Consider the following 20,397-nt stretch of genomic DNA (forward strand, 5'->3'; position numbering starts at 1 on the left):
AATGCCTCAAAAAAATTAAGAATAGAGCTACCATAAGACCCAGCAATCCCTCTTCTGGTATCTATCCCAAAATTTTTAAAACAATTATTTGTAAGGATATATGATCCCTGCAGCATTATTCACAATAGCCAAGACATGGAACAACCTAAGTGTCATATGGCACATATGGCATAAGTACTGTGGAATATTGCTCAGCCATAAAAAACATGAGATATTGAGGCCCTGGCTGGGTAGCTCAGTTGATTGCAGCATTGTCCTGATATGCCAAGGTTGCAGGTTCGATCCCTGGTCAGGGCACATACAAGAAACAACCAGTGAGTTCATAAAGAAGTGGAACAACAAATCAATGTTTCTCTCTCTCTCTCCCTCTCTCATTCCCCCTCTCTCTAAAATTCAATAAAAAATCTAAAAACAAAAACAAAAAAAAAACATGCGATATTGCTATTTGCAACAACATGGATGGATCTCGAGAGTATCATGCTAAGTGAAATAAGTCATATGTGAGATATTAAAACCAAAAGCAACAAACAGCCTGGCTGGAGTGGCTCAGTTGGTTGAGTGTCATCTGTGCACCAAAGGGTTGCTGATTCAATTCCCAATCAGGACACATACCTCGGTTGCAGATTTGATCCCCAGTTGGAGTGCCGGCAGAGGGTAGCCAATCAATATTTCTCTCTCACATCTATGTTTCTCTCTCTCTCTTCCTCAAAGCAGGTCCTCAGTGAGGATTTTTTCTTAAAAAGGCAATAAACAGCCCCAGCTGGTTTGGCTCAGTGGACAGAGTGTCGGCCTGCGGACTGAAGGGTCCTGGGTTCGATTCTGGTCAAGGGCACATGCTCAGGGTGTGGGCTTGATTCCAGGTAGGGGGCGTGCAGGAAGCAGCCAATCAATGATTCTCTCTCATCATGGATGTTTCTGTCCTCTCTCCCTCTCCCTTCCTCTCTGAAATCAATAAAGCTATATATGTAAAATAAAATGAAATAAAAAGGCAACAAACAAACAAAAAACCTCATATATACAGAGAAGAGGGGCTGGGGAAGGACAAAGAAAGTAAAGGGGGTAAAATATATGATGACAGAAGGAGGCTAGATTTCCGATGGTGGGCACACAATAGAGTATATACAGAGGCAGTAGGATAAAAATGTATGCCTGAAACCTACATAATGTTAGTATGAACCAATGTCACCCCAATAAATTTTTTAAACCATATTATTAGACCACAAAAGTTTTTAATACTAATCATTCAAAGCTTTATAACTGTTAATGTCACAGCTTCTCAACATACTGCCTGATTAAAGTGCTGAAGGCTTCACAGCCTCCCTCGAACTTCTTCCCCGACCCGTAGAAATAACCAAGGTTTCTCCTTCACCAAAAGTACCTCCTGCTCAAAGTTCCTATTAATAAAGCAATTTATTTTTGCTAAATAGACACTAATTAATTTGAACAAATTAATATTGCTAAAACAAAAACCCGGCAACTTTCTTAATTCATAAAAACATGTATCTTTCCACTGGAATTCCCTCCGGCCAAAATATACCGAGTCGGATGCATAGCATTGATGGAGCACACAGAAGCTAGGCATTCTCCACCGAGGAAAGAATGCACCCGTTTTCCTGTCTCGTGGAAGATTTCCACCTGCCGTGGATAGGCCATGCTGCCCACGATGATACAGTCTTCTTGTTTAGGGTCCCACACCGCTCGGAACCTGGTCAGCCATCGCCCAGTATTGGTGTTGTGCCTAGTAGAAAAAAAATTTGGAAAAGATAGTAAGTGTTAAATAACTCAGGGTAGCAACAGGCTAGGAGTAAAGATGGCATTGCTCCTAAATGCTGGTTTTCTCTGCCAAGTTTCTATTTTTTTTTTAATAGGAGGTATAACTTCATCCCACAGATTTTTTAAATATATTTTTATTAATTTCAGAAATGAAGGGAGAGGAAGACACGGATAGAAACATCAATGATGAGAGAGAATCATTGATTGGTTGCCTCCTGCATGCCCCCTACTGGGGACCAAGCCCGCAACCTGGCCGTGTGCCCTTGATCAGAATCAAACCCGGGACCCTTCAGCCCACAGACTGACGCTCTATCCACTGAGCCAAACTGGCTAGGGCTCTGCCAAGTTTCTTCTCTTTAAGTTACTGAGTTACCATCAACCTAGTCTCATCCTTCTTATAAGACTTAAACTCAGGATACAATGTCTTCTGTGTTTCTGATTGTCAATGCTGAGTATGGTGGTTTGTTCTCAGTGGATGGTCACTGAGTGTCTACTGAAATGGCATTTTTTGTTCATTATTTCCTAGCTCAACAGACTTTCCTCCTTTTTTTAATGCACACAAATAGAAGAAGCTCTAGAAATAAGAAATATGGCCGTAACTGGTTTGGCTCAGTGGATAGAGTGTCGGCCTGCGGACTGAAGGGTCCCAGGTTCGATTCCGGTCAAGGGCATGTACCTTGGTTGTGGGCACATCCCCAGTAGGAGGTGTGCAGGAGGCAGCTGATCGATGTTTCTCTCTCATTGATGTTTCTAACTCTCTATCTCTCTCCCTTCCTCTCTGTAAAATCAATAAAATATATTTTAAAAAAAGAAATAAGAAATATGTAATCTGGTTATCACTGTTTTAACAAGAGCTGCTATTTCCATATTTGTATTCCCTTGATAACAAACCCTCAAATCAATTTATATTCCATACATCTCTAAAGTAAAAAATTTGAGGCTCAAAGAAAAAAGGATATCAAAAAATGTCTGTAAAAAATGAAAATACAACATACCAAAATTTCTGGGATACTGTGAAAGCAATACTAATAGAAAATTAATAGCAGTAAGCCCTTACATTAAAAAGATCTCAAAATCAACAACCTAACTCCACCTCAAGGAACAAAGAAGGAAGAATAAGGAAAAAACCTTACTACACCTCCAAGAAAAAAAGAATAAACTAAACCGAAACTTAGCAAAAGGAAAGAAATCATAAAGATTAGAACAGAAATAAATAAAATAGAGAACAGAAAAACAATATAAAAAACTAAGAGTTGGCTTTTCAAAAAGATCAACAAACTTGAGAAAACTTGAGCTAGATTAAGAAAAAATGCAAATAAATAAAACCAGAAATGAAAGAAGAACATTACAACTGATGTCACAGAGATAAAAAGGACTATAAAAGAATACTATGAGCAATTTTATGCCAACAAATTGGATAACCTAGAAGAAATGGATAAATTCCCAGAAACACACAACTTACCAAAATTGAATCATGAAGAAATTAAAAAAATTTAAATAGACCGACAACTAGTAAGGGGATTAAAACAGTTATCAAGCACCTCCCAAGTGGTTGGAGTAGGGGGGTAAAAAGAAAAGCCCACTCAACTAAAAGAAGACAAACACTCCAATTGAAAAATAGGCAGAAGACCTGAATAGACATTTCTCCAAAGAGGACACACAAATGGCCAAAAGACACATGGAAAAATGCTCAAAGTCATTAATCATCAGAGAAATGCAAATTAAAACCATAATGAGATATCACCTCACACCTGTCAGAATGACTCATCAAAAAAATAAACAACAACAAAAAAATCAACAAATCTGTGCACCGGGCCTCTAGTATGCATATAAGATCTTTGGTTAATCTCTTCCCAGCCTCCCCCCTTCCCTCTGAGATTCATCAGTCTGTTCCATGTTTCCATGCCTGTGTGTTGAGGGTCTGCCCCCTGGTGGTCATGTACATCATAGCTACCAGTCAAACAGTCGCTTAGGCTTTTATATAGAGAGATCTTAGAGATTACACACACAAAAGAAAACCCTGTTAAAACAAAGTTGCAGGATACAAAATCAACACACAAAAATCAGTTGTATTTCTTCTATACACTAACAATGACCAATCTCTATCAAAAGCCCAATTTGCAGAAAGAAAAACCAAAAATTCTGATATTAATATGGAATCTCAAGGGATCATGAATAGCCAAAACAATCTAAAAAGAAGAACAAAGTTGGTGGCCTCAAACTTACTGATTTCAAAACATACTAAGAAGCAACAGTAATCAAGACAGTGTGATGCTGGCAGAAGTACAGACCAATGGAAAAGAATAGGAAACTTAGAAATAAACCCTCATGTATGTGGTCAAATGATCAAGAGTGCCAAGACCACACAATGAGGGAAGGACGGTCTCTTCAACAAATGGTGCTGGGAATACTGGATATCTACATGCAAAAGGATGAAGTTAGACAGTAAAAATTAACTCAAAATGGATTAAAGATCTAAACGTAACACCATGAACTATAAAACACCTAAAAGAAAACATCGGGGAAAAGCTACAGGCATTGCATTTGGCAATGATTTCTTGGATATGACACCAAAATCACAGACAACACAAGCAAAAATAGACAAATAGGACTACATCAAACTTTAAAACCCCTTTCTTATTAAAGAAGTTTGGACTACAGAGAATCACATTTCCGACAGCTACTCAATGCTTTTAACTTTTTTTTTATATATATTTTATTGATTTTTTACAGAGAGGAAGGGAGAGAGATAGAGAGTTAGAAACATCGATGAGAGAGAAACATCGATCAGCTGCCTCTTGCACATCTCCTACTGGGGATGTGCCCGCAACCCAGGTACATGCCCTTGACCGGAATCGAACCCGGGACCTTTCAGTCCGCAGGCCAATGCTCTATCCACTGAACCAAACCGGTTTCGGCTAGAGAAACGTTTTAAAAATACATTTAGAGCCGAAACCGGTTTGGCTCAGTGGATAGAGCGTCAGCCTGCAGACTGAGAGGTCCCGGGTTCGATTCCGGTCAAGGGCATGTACCTGGGTTGTGGGCACATCCCCGGTGAGGGATGTGCAAGAGGCAGCTGATCGATGTTTCTCTCTCATCGATGTTTCTAACTCTCTCTATCTCTCTCCCTTCCTCTCTGTGAAAAATCAATAAAATATATTTTTTTTAAAAAATGTTACTGTGGTTTAAAAAAATAAATAAATAAAAATACATTTAGAAACTAATAAACTAGAATAAAGTTTGAAAAAGTTAAGAAATTTGTGAAAAAGAAAACAAGTATACTTAAATATAGCCTCTACAGACTATAAAACTCATGAAGCAACAATCAACATATATTGCTCACCCTGTCCCCAACGTCATAAATACTGATATCAGGATGTCTAGGAAAAAGGCATGAAGTCCAGTTTGGTGTAGAATACATACATTAAAAGTAGCAGATGCAAAAAGAGGGTAACAAAATAAATAAAGCGAGAGGATGGGGAAGCACTCGAAGACCGGAAGAAATAGGCCCAAATAGAGCTTCCGCTAGCCTCATCCACAGGAGCAGTCACAGTCTTCTTTAATACTATGACATGAATAATGCATGTTGGAATAAAGTCACTCACCTTAACCAAAAATAACCACCCAGCTTCTGACTAAAAGAGGCTGAACCTCTTTATAAATACAGGGAACCTGGAAGCAAGAGCCCTTCTGGATAGGAGAGGAACTAACCACCTGGGACGCTGACAAACTATAACACAAAAATCAGACCTATTACATCTCTTTGACAATCAGGTGTCTAATGTATGTATTCCAACAAATAGCTCTTGGTAATCCAGGTTCTGCATTATTTGGCATCAGGAAACCTACCTGATGGCGGTGAGGAGAGGAATCTGAGAGGATATGCAGCTACTGTCAAAGATTCTGTAAAATAAAGAACAAGAATAAATAACACTCTTCATTATTTCTTGCAAATTTTTCTAAAATAACATCAGTGTTGTTTAATAACCTTTTCATTGGTTCATGACATGAAGTGATTATTTTAAAATATATAGAATCAGTATCTAATAAACCTCAGCTAATATATTTAACGAAACTTACAAGGAATATGGTAAAATTTAGAGCTTATTATGTATTGTAAAATAATTTAAGCACTATTACGCCAAACTTAAAATGTACATTCTAAAGTAATAATCTGGATTATAATACTACATTCAGATTCACAGTAATACACTAGTAGGTCATACACAGGGGTGTGGTCTAAAAATGCACAAGTAATCGAAAAGCACATGCATGTACAAGAGCAACTTCCCTATGAGACTCATCAGCTGAGGGCCTGGTAAGTGTCATTTCCAGGTGCAGGCAAGACCAAGACCCAAGCAAGGGGAGGCGTCCTTGTGGGGCAGCTGGAGGGGTCCAGAGGCCTCCAGCAGGTACCCTGGCAGAAAGAAACAACCATATCGCCACCACCTTCCCCTTCTTTTTGTACCTCGCTATTCCAGGGCAGTTTCTTGGCACTGGAGCTCACTGCCTGATTAGATGACTAGAAATCCAAATCCCTAACAGCTAATGTAACAAGGGTAAACTCTGCAGCACAAACGTACAGGAATGGGATACAGGGCGGCTGCTGAGACAAAGGGTACTGTGTGGTGGAGCGGGACACTGAACTGCCACAGCCTGGTGACTCAATCTCCTGATGTACCACCTGGTAAAGCTCACGGATTTTGCTAGAAATTAAGTGGGTACCTGCTACACACTGCAGACCGAGCTCTTCCCAACAGATGGGTCTAAACAGAAATTAGGTGCCTTTCTAGAGCCTGGTTCACAGTTTACATTCAACAGATCCTTGGTGAATAGATAATGAATGAATTCCAAAATCGCTTAAGGTAAAACTCTCATAAACTGAGAAGTGCTTGCAATGTTAAGCAAAATCAGGGACTTAAGAAGAAAACAAAATCATTTCCCTTTGTGGTTGCATTATTCTCCACATCTTTTTATTGGCATTATTTTTTATTTTGGGTTCAACTGGTTGATATTACATTTCTTAGTCTATTTTTAGGAAGTCACTATAGGAAGGTACCGAAGCTGAAACCATAAAACTGTATCTACTAGCTCGTACAGAAGCCCAATTTGGGGATCTTTTCTGCCTGTCCATGGCCTGGGACTCCGCAACTTCCACTCAGCACTTCACTTGTAGAATAGAACCTACTGTCACCGAAGTCAGAGCTTCTCCCTGTGCCAACATTACTTCCCTTGCAAGCTATCACAAGCCTGCTTTCACTGCGATATCCAGGACTATTCAGTGCTGAAAGGGGAGCCCAGCATCTGTTCCCCAGGGTAGCTACAGACCTTCCTTGTCAATCTCAAGGAAATTTCCAGGCACAAAAACTAAAGAGAAAAAAAACAAACCCTAAAGAGCCATCAAATACAGGTCATTGATCTTCAGGTTTACAGCTATTATAGATATAGCTATAACCAATAACACTAGTGATTGAACAAGGAGCAGCAGTAAACAAGCTACTGATTTACTGACACAGTAGCTACAGACACTTTGGATTCCTTAACATATCTCTGTCTTCCCACTTTACCTCAGCTTACAATCCGCACATGTGGTTACTACTCTGTGACCAGTCAGAGGTGAAAAATAAGCAGAAGCGATGCTCTTTGTGTGTTCAGACAAAGAAATCAAAGGCTGGCTTCCCTTGGGATTCAGGTGCCTTGCATCGTAAATATGAACATCTCTGTAACGGGAGGAATAAGTCTTGGTGTTACCACAGCACATGTAATAAGCCTCTAGGACAGTGCTAATCATAATCAGACAAACACCACATTCAAGAACAGTTAAGACAGAACCCTCTAATCTTCTGCATTAATTTTACAAACACTAGTAAAGATTTAAAATATTACAAAAATTCCAATAGCATAACAATGTAACCAGTGGGTATTGAGATAAGAGTCTAGTTCAGCGGTTCTCAACCTGTGGGTCGCGACCCCTTTGGGGGTGGAACAAACCTTTCACAGGGGTCGCCTAAGACCATCGGAAAACACATATATAATTACATATTGTTTTTGTGATTAATCACTATGCTTTAATTATGTTCAATTTGTAACAATGAAAATACATCCTGCATATCAGATATTGACATTACGATTCATAATAGTAGCAAGATGACAGTTATGAAGTAGCAACGAAAATAATTTTATGGTTGGGGGTCACCACAACATGAGGAACTGTATTAAAGGTTGAGAACCACTGATCTAGTTGGTTTTCCAATATCTCCAAGAAAAAAAATTAACACAGACCAACAAGTTATAAGGTCACATAACTTTTTTTTTTACAAGTTTTCTTCTCAAAAGACTAAAAGTAAATGCATTTGATTCTAGGGAAAACAAAAATGTGTGCTTGTTTCAATACTTTTACTATTAATTAAATCCAAAAGATTTTTTTTTTTAATCACACTCAAAAATACTGTATAGAAAAAAAATTTATTCAGCTGTATCACAAAAGTCAGATATCTTTAACAACCAAACTGAAATATTATCCCTCACATTAAAAGACCTATATCATAGCCCTAGCTGGTTTGGCTCAGTGGATAGAGCATCAGCCTGTGGACCAAAATGTCCCCGGTTCAATTCCGGTCAAGGGCATGTACCTTGGTTGCAGGCTCCTCCCCAGCCCAGGCACTGGTCAAGGCTCATGCAGGAGGCAACCAATTGATGTGTTTCTCTCACATCGATGTTTCTCTCCATCTTTCCCTCTCTCTTCCACTCTCCCTAAAAATCAATAGAAAAATACATCCTCGGGTGAGGATTAACAATCAAAACAACAAAAAGATCTCTAGCATAGTCCTGGCCAGGGTGGCTCAGTTGGTTGAGCACCATCCTGTGCACTGAAAGGTTGCCAGTTTGATTCCCAGTCAGGGCACATAGCCAGGTTGCAGGTTCAATCCCTGTCGGGGTGTGTGCAGGAAGCAATGGATCAATATTTCACTCTCACATCAATATTTCCCTTTCTCTTTCTCTTCCTCTCTTTCTAAAATCAATAAAAGCAAGTCCTCATGTGAGGATTAAAATAAAGGGCCTAAATCATAAAATTTTATGAAGAACATACCTCAATCCTGCAGTTATGAAATACTGTCTATGCACTGGGTGGACATGAACAGTTCTTATTTTGCTCAAAGAAGAAGTGATCAGTTTCTCATGAGAAGTTCCAGGTGTCCGTCTATCCACCAATGACATACTTCCGTCCCAGTGTCCTACTATCAAAGTGGAGGCTTCTTCTGCCAAGAAGTCAAAGGAGGAAAAGCTATTTCCCTCGTTTCTATACACCTAAGGATATAAGTAGCAATCAACTTTATATAACTCTTCTTTTAAAGAAAGTCAATGCATACATTCTTTGATTTAAAAAGTTATGAAACACTTTACCCAACTAACCTCATTTATCCTCCACCATCCCCACAGGAAGGACAGGACAAAATGATTGCCCCGATCAGAAACTAAGGCACTGATCAGTTGTGAGAAAATGGCAGGTCCACCCATATCATGGCTACATCCCAAATCTCTTAAGTCCAATAAACCTCAGTTGCAGATCTACCCTGTGAAATATACTAGGAACTGGACTAAATCTGAATTCTACCCAATTGAAATACCTTAATATACCAGGTAACTTTGCGAATAAAGTCCAAGATATATGGCTGGATGCTCACCTACTCTTGATGGAAGTGTAGAGATACAAAATTTGACAGCTGAGGAAGATACATCAAAATATTTAATGCTCATACCTAATAACTTCACTAAGATATACACTGAGTGGCCAGATTATTATGGCCACCTGATGTTTGTAGGCAAATTAGCTATAATTTCACGCTTAAGTTGCTAGAGGGCCAGACCATTATAAATAAGGAAGCAGGCTGTTTACCACGACAGTAGAAGTGATTTTTTTTTCTTAAGATATGGGTAAACAACGCGATTTAACAGCCTTTGAACGTGGGATATATTTGAACGTGAGTGGCCAGATTATTATGACCACCTGACGCTTGTAGGCAAATTAGCCGTATACTGCAACTTATGAGATATAGAAGCCAAAGGCCTGTTCAAACACCTTTGCTATCTGCAGCTACCAAGATAAAACATCTCCAATTCGCACAGGAACACAAGGGTTGGACAGTCGAGCATTGGAAAAAAGTCATGTGGTCCAATGAATCACGTTTCCAGTTGCATCATGCAGATGGCAGAGTGAGAATTTGGCGGAAAGAGCTTGAAAGCATGCACCCTACATGCATGAGAACAACCCTTCAATAGGGACTGAGCTGGAGACACCCTGTAGCCCTCTCATGGTCCCTCCTTGGCTGGCCAACCTCCCATATCCCTCCCCAGCCTCAATCGTGCACTGGTGGGTCCCTCAGCCTGGCCTGCGCCCTCTCGTATTTAGCCCCGATGGCGGAACAATCAGTCGCTATGATGCGCACTGACCACCAGGGGACAGACACTCAACACAGGAATCTCGCAGTCCAAGGGCTCCCGGACTGCAAGAGGGCGCAGGCCGGGCTGAGTAACGTGCCCGCCGCCCCCCCCCCCCCCAGTGCATGAATTTCATGCACCGGGCCTCTAGTAAGAAATAAAAAATAAATGTTGTAGAATGCGTGAGTGCTCAAGAGAGGATGACCACAGTTCTTATTGTTGAATCATGAACTGTTGCTGATTTTAGGTTTTAATAAGTATTATTATAAACTGAGATTAACAAATTAATATACCAGAGGCACCCCAAGCACCATACACCCAAAAAAGCCCAGTATACACAAATGAAACTTGAAGTATTCAGTCAATATATTAAAATGGTTGAGTGTAGCCCTAACCGGTTTGGCTCAGTGGATAGAGCATCAGCCTGTGGACTGAAGGGTCCCAGGTTTGATTCCGGTAAAGGGCACATCCCCAGTAGCGGGTGTGCAAGAGGCAGCTGATTGATGTTTCTCTCTCATCAATGTTTCTAACTCACTATCCCTCTCCCTTCCTCTCTGTAAAAAATCAAAAAAATATATTCTAAAAATAAATAAAATAAAATGGTAAAGTGCAGAGTGAGGCTTTGGAGTCAGACAGACCCAAGTGCAAATTCTAGTTCTGCCAGTTATGTCCTTGAGCAAGCTAATAAGCCTCTTTACCTGTTTTTTCAACTGTTAAATGGGGGATAACATTACCTGCTATTTCACGAGGAATTATAAGGCTTAATAATATATAAAAAGCACACTCAAGTTAATGCCTAACACAAGGTGATTGTTTAAACAGTAGTATGAGAAAAAAAATAAAATAAAAATAAACAGTAGTATGAGGAACACAGTACTAACATGCAGCATTATGGATGAATCTTAAAAGCATTGTGCTGCCAGGGCGGTGAGGGCATGAGAGGGGGGTGGGAGGGCCATGGGGGAGTAGGACACATATGTAATACCTTAATCAATTAAAAAAAAAAAGGCATTGCGCTAGGTGAAAGAAACCAAAGACAAAAAGCTATATACTGAATGATTCCATTGACTTGACATTCTGTTACAGGCAAAATTATGGGGACAGTAATCACATCAGTGGTTTCCAGGGACTTCAGGAAGGAAGAGGGGACTGACTACAAAGGGTCACGAGGTAATTTTTTTGAGTGATGGAAATTTTCTGTATCTTGACTGTGGTGGTGGTTACACAGGTATATACAATTTGCCAAAACTTACATAACTGTACTCCTAAATTTTATTATATGTAACTTATACCTCAGTAAACCTGACAAAAAAAAATAAGTGGAAGAATTGTTATATAAAACTCAATACATACTAAAAAGATAGATAAATGATCCAAATAGACATTTCTCTAAGGAAATGCAAATGGCCAGATAAACAGATAAAAAGATGCTTAGCATCATTAATCAGGGAAACAAAAATCAAAACCACAATGAGATACCACCTCATACCCACTGGGAAGGCTATACTCACCAACAATTACAAGTGTTGGCAAGGATGCAGAGACATTAGAACCCTTCACAGGTTGCTGATAAATATGTAAAATGGTAAAGCCAATTCGGAAAAAAGTTTGGCAGTTCCTCAAAATTTGAACCTAGAGTTACCATATGACCCACCATTCTAGTCCTGGGTATATACTCAAAAGGAAAGCCTATGCCCACACAAAACTTGTACATTAATGTCCATAGTGGCATTAGTCACAACAGTAAAAATGAAAACAGCCCACCTGTTTGTCAACTAACGAATGGATGAGTAAAATCTGGCATAGCCATACCATGGAAGATTATTCAGCCATAAAAAGGTACTAAGTACCAACACATTCTACAACACGGATGAACCTTGAAAACATTTTGCTAAGTAAAAGAAGCCAGTCACAAAAAAAGTACAAACTGTATGACTCCATTTATATGAAATGTCCTGAACAGGTAAATCTATGGAGACATAAAGTAGGTTAGTGGCTGTCTAGGTCTGGGGGAGGGGGAAACTGGGAGTACCTACTAATGATCAAGGGGTGATGAAAATATTCTAAAATTCGATTGTGGTATGGTTTCACAACTCTGTTCTAAGTACTCTGTGTACACTAACTCATCCGCACTTAATCCTCCTAACAACTCTATATGGTACTATCCTATTTTACAACGAAGGAAATTGAGGCACAAACAGGTTAAGTAACTTGCCAAGGTCACACAAGTAGTAATAGATGGTCTGGGACTTGAGCAGTATAGTTCTAAAGTCGCTACTACCTTACCCAGTCTAACTGGTGCAATAATGATGCATGTGTCATTTCATAAAGAATCCAGAATATCACCTGAGACAATATGTAAGCACATTAACATTTACCTCTTCGAAAACAGCCTTGGAGAAATCCCCACAGCGTAATGTGCCATCATAGCTCAGTGACAATATGTGAGCTGGATTGGCAGGTGAGAAGTAAAGACAGCTCACCGGCTGACTATGGGGTTGAAAAACATAAACTCCATCTTCTTTTGGTTGGTGAGTCTGGAAGAAGGTTGGGGAAAGGAAGAAGAACAAAAACTAATGAAAAGTAGTAATGTCTTCTGTCATTATGTCATTATACTATTTGTATCTGTATTATATTCAATCTTTTCTTAGTCCATCATTACACTCACCACCTCCCATTCAGAAAGTCGGAACTAGAAACTTTATACTGTCACTAAGCTACTTTTTTCTCTAATTTTCAATTCAACAATAAGTCACATTTATTTTTAAGTTTCTAGCTTTTTGCAACTAGGTAGTTGTTTCATTATACAGAGAGAAAAAATTACTGCTCATCATGATTTCAGTTCATAAAATCCTCAGGAAATGAAAAATCCACTCAGTATTTTTCCTTACTACCAAAAACAGTACCAATACCGTTACCACTTTGCTTCGTTAAGTTTGCTGCTATGTAATATGAGTACATATCGCATTCTCAGAATACTTTTTGCAAGGTATTTAGCCCTGGAACAAAATAAGAGTTTTAGAAATATTTTACTCCCTAAGTACACAATGAAAATGCATGAATTTTAATTTCCACATTAATATTATTATGTACAAAAATAGCCAAGATTTGGAAGCAGCCAAAGTGTCCCTCAGTAGATAAATGAATAAAAAAGCTGTGGTACAGCCTGGACTACATGGCTCAGTGGTTGAGCATCGACCTATGAACCAGGAGGTCATAGTTCTATTCCCCGTCAGGGTATATGCCTGGGTTGTGGGCATGGGGGAGGCAGAAGAAGGTATTAGGGGGGATAAATGGTGAAGGAAGAAGACTTGACTTGGTGTGGTGAACACACAATATACAGATGATGTATTACAGAACTGTACACCTAAAACCTATAAAATTTGATTAACTGCCGAAATCGGTTTGGCTCAGTGGATAGAGCGTCGGTCTGTGGACTGAAGGGTCCCAGGTTCGATTCCAGTCAAGGGCATGTACCTGAGTTGCGGGCACATCCCCAGTAGATGTGCAGGAGGCGGCTGATCGATGTTTCTCTCTCATCGATGTTTCTAACTCTCTATCTCTCTCCCTTCCTCTCTGTAAAAGATCAATAAAATATATATATTTTTTAATTTTATTAACCAATGTCACTCCAATAAATTCAATAAAAGGGGGATTACCTTTTCCACAGCTAGATTATCAACTCGTAAATCATCACTTTCTGATTTGACTAAGTTATATTCTATGCTATGCATCATGTTATGAATCAAAGCAGCTATCATCTCCAAATCTGGTTGAGTCTGCTCTAAAATACTCCTCCATTTTTGTTTTCTTTTTTATTTAAAATTTTAAAATAAACAGAATTTTTTAAAAAAAAGAAGAAAAATTACAATCACACACACCTCTACTAGTCACTTTTCTCACTCCCTCTTTTCTTCCCCATTTTCCTCCAGCAGCCATTCCTTATTCCTCACTCAAAAGAGGAAAAATCTAAATAGCCCCTCAATGTGCTTCTCTCTAGTTTTGCGAATATAGGTGAAAATCTCAGATTTGGTCAATTCACCAGAATGGATTTTCAGGGTAGGGCAAGGTAGAAGCTAAACCACACTGTGCCCCCCATCATCTTGGCTACAGAATTTGTTTCTGTCCTGGTAAGCAGTTTTTAAGTTATATTTCTTCCTTATTGGTTTAAGTAGTTTTTTTTATTTGACTATCTTTTGTTCATTTTATGAGAAAATTCCAATCCCCCACTTTAAACTAAATACACCAGGTTAAGAGTGAGCCTAACTGTTTTAAACCTAAATGAGTCCAGGACCAGTTAGCGTTGAGCCTGTGACTATCTGTGCACACTGGATTGGTATAGGAAAGCTGGAAGTACAAGCACCGGTTAAGACGATGATGGTAATCCCAAAAGAGGAGATGGGGCCCTGGCCCAACATGGTGGCAGTAAGAATGGAAATAAAGGGGCAAAAACATTAAAGGACTTTACATAAGGAATAAAGGGAACACCCAGCCTAAAACTCTTCAATAGTTTCCAGTTGCCTTTAGGATAAAAACAAAATTCTTAACAAAAATTATAAAGATATACATCAGCCCTCTGCCCACCTCTACAGCTTCCTCCTAGCCCATTCATCGCCTTTGTTCACCCTTTCCTGTCTATGCTCCAGCCACACAGGCATTCTCACAGGCCCTGGAATGCATCAAGTAAGCACCGCCTGCTTAAGGTCCTTGACATGCTGTTCCCCTGGTCTGAACACTCTTCCCCTTTCCTTTACTGGGCTTACTCCTACTACTTAGCTTTCAAACCTCAACTCCGTTCTCACTTCCTCAGGGACGCCTTCCCTGGTCTTGCAAATTAGGCCAGTCCCCCTTCATGACATGAATCAGTGTATAATCCACTTACCGAATATGAAATTACACAGTTGATAATTATCTCATTAATCCTGCTTTTGCTACTAAATTCTAAACTCTATGTGGACAGAGACAGTCTTTGCTCACAAACATCTACTGGCCGGGGAGTTTTAGAATAACACCTCACACAAAATACTCAATGTGCGGGTGGATGGATGGCTAAATAAAGGCTAACTGAACTTTTGATCCTAGGTGAGACTACAAAACTGACAGAAAATTAGGAGAGAAAATTAAGAGCCCTGGCTGTGTAGCTCAGTTGGTTAGAGTGTCATCCGATACACCAAGATTGAGGGTTCGTTCCCTGGTCAGGGCATATCTGAGAATCAACCAATGATCACTTCTCAGCCTTTTGGCTGAGATCAAGTGAAGGATCACCCAATGAATGCATAAATAAGTGGAACAACAAATCAATGTTTCGGAGAACCAAGATGGCGGCGATATAGGCAGACGCGTCCCAGGTCATGTCCCGGAGCAAATGGAATGAACAGCTGAAACTAGTAACACCCACACCGAATTGGCGAAATTGCTCAGCTGGTGAGAGGGTTTGCAGCCGGGAAGAGCAGAACTCCCCTGGTAAGGTTAAAAAAAAAACCAGGGATTTGGGCAGGAAAGTTTGCCAGACCTCTGAGCCCAGAGAGTCGGAGGGAGACCGCGTGGCAGACAGCCGCGACCCCTGGGACAGGCACAGCCCCTGACGGGGGAAAGGAGAACCGCGGGATTCCTGGCGCTGCCAGGGAAATTGAGAGCTGGGTTCTGTGACCGCGGAGGACTGAGCCTAAAGGGGACAGCCTGAAGAGCTGACCTGACCATACAGTCCCGGTAAGAGAAGAAGCTTACAGAAACCAAGCCTTCCCCGTTTCCTCGGCCGGCGTTTGTTTGTCTGTTTTCACTGAATCCTGTTCATGGGACATTTCGGATACAGACACTCACCTGTGCTGAAGAGAGGGAGAGTGTGCAGAGGAGTGGAATCTGGGGAGAGACTGGGGAGAGAGGGGGAGCCGGGAGAGGTGGCAGCGAATTGAGTGCTGAGACACCCCTGAGCCCAAGACTGGGGCAGCCACTCTCTCCAGAGAGTAAGGCTCCTCCCCCCGGCCCCCAGGCAAGGAGCACAGCCACACCCAGATTCCACCCTGTACGAGATCAAGGATTAAAATAACCTTATCAGTCCCTGGGAGTTAACAGGGTCTGGCCTATAGAGGGATTTTCAATCCCAGCAACAACATAGCGCCGGTAACTAACTATTACGCAGTCAGCTCTGGGCAGTGAACTTCCACTGGACAGAGAGGCCCTATAGCCCCAGAGGCCAACCCCAGAACACTGCCACCCAGAGGCTGACCCACAAACTGACTCTTTGCTAAACACAAAATAAGACAGTCTGGGAAATAAATGCGACCTGCTTTAAAATAAGGACTGTGGTTCACAACACAGAGGAACAGTATATCGCGGGAAACTCAACACTCTCCTGAATACCTGGAAGGTCTAAGGCGAGCCACACTGAAGAATAGAAGAACCGAAGGACCTTCACTACTGCATTTTTTTTTCTTTTTTCACTTTTTAACTAAGAAATCAAATTTTTTTTTCTGTTCTTTTTTTTTTTTTCTTTTTCCATCACCTGATTTTACCCTTTTAATTACTACCTTCTTATTTTTTAACCAGTATTATTACTGCTACCATTTTACCATTTTTTAAAGTGCCATTTTATTTTCTCTTTATTTTATTTTGGGATTAGTGTTCTCCATTCTATTTTCATTGTTATATTATTGGTTGTTTCTAGTTTGCATTCATATCCAGGGAGCTGTTGCTGGAATTTGTTGGGATTAATGGCTGTTCTATAGGAGTATTCTCCTCATATAAAAAGTCTCTTCCCCTCTTCCACTTCATTCTCTCTTTTCGCTCTTTTTTTTTTTTTTCTTTTCTTTTCTCGCTTTTATTTTCCCCCCTCCTTTTTCCCGATTTCATTTTTGCACTCCTTTTTTTGGTCCCTACTTTTCTTTTCTTTTTTTTCTTTTATCTATTTCTCTTCCTTCTTCCTTATCCCCTAATTCTCTTAATTCAGGTGGTCACCTTTATTTGGAGTTATTAATATCGTGAATATATTTGTGTATAGTGCCTGGTACGTGGTGCCTTGTTGTGTTGTATTCTGTGCCTTTAAATCAATGCAGCAGATCCAAGCAACAGCAACCTCCTAAGCACCACATCCTCTGCTGAGGAACAGCAGCTGTACGTGAAACCTCGCCCCACCAGCCAAAAGAGCCACCACAGCTGTGAACAGCACCCACCAGAGGAGCTGCTGCCAACTGAAGAGCAGCAGCTACCGCAACCGCCCGAAGAGCAACCACAGACCAAGGAGTCACTGCCACCCAGGGAGCAACCACTGAACGACTCAACATCTAGATATGTCAGTGAGATCAAACATGGGTAGACAAAGAAACCCCCAAAGGAAAGAGGAGGACTCTCCAGAAAAGCAGCTAAGTAATACAGAGGCATGCAACATGACAGATAAAGAATTCAGAATAAGGGTCCTAGAGTGCATAAACCGGATGGAGGAAAAAATCGACAACATCTTCAAGAAGCAAGAAGAAACAGATGAAAAAATCGATAACATATGGAAGAAGCTAGAAGAAACAGATGAAAAAATCAACAACTTAAGTAAAACCCAAGAAGAAATGAAGAGTGATATAGCTGCAATGAAAAACTCCATTGAAAGTATCAACAGTAGACTAGGAGAAGCGGAGGACCGAATTAGTGAATTAGAAGACAAGGAAGCAAAACACACCCAAAATGTACTGCAATTGGAGAAAAAAATTAAAAGACAGGAGGAGAGCCTAAGGGAGCTTTGGGACAACATGAAACGAAACAACATACGAATAATAGGAGTACCAGAACAACAGAAGGATGAACAAGGATTAGAAAACCTACCTGAAGAAATAATATCAGAAAACTTTCCTGAGGTGGGGAAGAAAAAAGTCACACAAGCCCAAAAAGTCCCAAACAAAGTGAACCCGAAAAGACCCACACCAAGACACATCATAATCACCATGGCAAATGATCAGGACAAAGAGAGAATCTTACAGGCTGCAAGAGAGAGACGGAAAGTTACATACAAGGGATCTCCCATTAGATTGTCAAATGACTTCTCAACAGAAACACATCAGGCCAGAAAAGAATGGACTGAAATTTACAAAGTGATGCAAAGCAAAGGACTGAATCCAAGAATACTCTATCCAGCAAGGCTATCATTCAAACTTGAAGGGGAAATAAGAAGCTTCACAGACAAAAAAAGGCTAAGGGAGTTTGTCACCACCAAGCCAGCAATGCAAGGAATGCTAAAGGGACTGGTATAAAAAGAAGAAATAAAAACCTCAGAAAGAAAACAGCCACACACACACACAAAAAGAAATGGCTACAAACAAGTACCTTTCAATAATAACTTTAAACGTAAACGGACTAAATGCTCCAACCAAAAGACATCGAGTGGCTGAATGGATAAAAAAACATGACCCATACATCTGCTGTCTACAAGAAACCCACCTCATTAGAAGGGACTCACACAGACTGAAAGTGAAAGGATGGAAAAATATCTTTCAGGCAAATGGAAAGGAAAAGAAAGCTGGGGTAGCAATACTTATATCGGACAAAATAGACCTCAAAGTGAAGGCCTTAACAAGAGATAAGGAAGGCCACTTCATAATACTAAAGGGATCAATACAACAAGAAGATATAACCCTGGTAAACATATATGCACCCAATGTAGGAGCACCCAAATTCATAAAAAAACTCCTGGAAGATATCAAAGGAGAGATTGACAACAATACAATCATAGTAGGGGACTTTAATACACCATTGACAGCACTGGATAAATCCTATAGACAAACAATCAGCAAAGATACAGCAATCCTAAATGACTCACTAGATCAGATGGACTTAATAGACATCTTCAGAACACTTCACCCCAAAGCCAGGGAATATACGTTCTTCTCAGGTGCTCATGGGACATCTTCAAAAATAGACCACATATTGGGTCATAAGCAAAGTATCCCCAAATTCAAGAAGATTGAAATCATAAAAAGCATCTTCGCAGACCACGATGGCATAATACTAGAAATAAACTACAATAAAAACAACCCAAAATACTCAAACACCTGGAAGCTGAATAGCATGTTATTAAATATTGATTGGGTTACCAATGAGATCAAAGAAGAAATTAAAAACATCCTGGAAACTAATGACAATGAAAACACAACAATCCAAAACCTATGGGACACAATGAAAGCAGTCCTGAGAGGGAAGTTTATAGCTCTACAGGCCTATCTCAAAAAACAAGAAAAAATGGTAGTAAATCATCTAACTCTACAACTCAAAGAATTAGAAAGAGAGCAACAAGAAAACCCCAGAGTGAGCAGAAGGAAGGAGATAATAAAGATTAGAGCAGAAATAAATGACATAGAGACCAAAAAAACAATACAGAAAATCAATGAAACCAAGAGCTGGTTCTTTGAAAGGATAAACAAGATTGACAAACCTCTAGCCAGACTCACCAAGAAGCAGAGAGAGAGGACCCAAATAAATAAAATCAGAAACGATAGAGGCGAAATAACAACAGACCCCACAGAAATACAAATGATTGTTAAAAAATACTATGGACAGCTCTACTCCAACAAACTAGACAACATGGAGGAAATGGACAAATTCCTAGAAAAATACAACATTCCAAAACTCAATCAGGAAGAATCTAAAAATCTCAACAGGCCAATAACTATGGAAGAAATTGAAGCAGTCATCAAAAAGCTTCCATCAAACAAAAGCCCAGGACCAGACGGCTTCACAGGGGAGTTTTACCAAACATTCAAGGAAGAACTAAAACCTATCCTCCTCAGACTACTACAAAAAATTCAAGAGGAAGGAACACTTCCAAGCTCATTCTATGAAGCCAGCATCACCCTAATACCAAAACCAGGTAAAGACAACACAATGAAAGAGAATTACAGGCCAATATCCCTCATGAACATAGATGCCAAAATCCTCAACAAAATCTTAGCAAATCGGATCCAGCAGTACATCAGAAAGATCATACACCATGACCAAGTAGGATTTATCCCAGGGATGCAAGGATGGTACAATATCCGCAAATCAATAAACGTGATACATCACATAAACAAATTGAAAGAAAAAAACCACATGGTCATATCAATTGATGCAGAAAAAGCATTTGACAAAATTCAACACCCATTTTTGATAAAAACTCTCAGCAAGGTGGGAGTAGAAGGATCATACCTCAACATAATAAAAGCCATA

At 40.0% G+C, this 20,397-nt stretch overlaps 1 protein-coding gene across 2 annotated transcripts in view; it reads right to left on the reverse strand.

The window, feature by feature from the left end:
* Nucleotides 1-1,391: 1,391 nt before the first annotated feature.
* Nucleotides 1,392-20,397, reverse strand: part of WDR76 (WD repeat domain 76) — a 41,437-nt gene continuing 22,431 nt past the window's right edge. For both annotated transcript variants that reach the window (XM_059702896.1, XM_059702888.1), the window contains exons 9-13: nucleotides 12,591-12,749; nucleotides 8,864-9,081; nucleotides 7,341-7,493; nucleotides 5,623-5,676; nucleotides 1,392-1,738 (exon numbers count right to left, since the gene is read on the reverse strand). In XM_059702896.1, coding sequence (XP_059558879.1) covers nucleotides 1,483-1,738; nucleotides 5,623-5,676; nucleotides 7,341-7,493; nucleotides 8,864-9,081; nucleotides 12,591-12,749 — 840 coding nt within the window. In that variant the 3' untranslated portion in view covers nucleotides 1,392-1,482. The remainder of the gene's footprint in view (nucleotides 1,739-5,622; nucleotides 5,677-7,340; nucleotides 7,494-8,863; nucleotides 9,082-12,590; nucleotides 12,750-20,397) is intronic.

The sequence above is a fragment of the Myotis daubentonii genome, chromosome 1 (assembly GCF_963259705.1).
Source record: "Myotis daubentonii chromosome 1, mMyoDau2.1, whole genome shotgun sequence".
NCBI lineage: Eukaryota > Metazoa > Chordata > Mammalia > Chiroptera > Vespertilionidae > Myotis > Myotis daubentonii.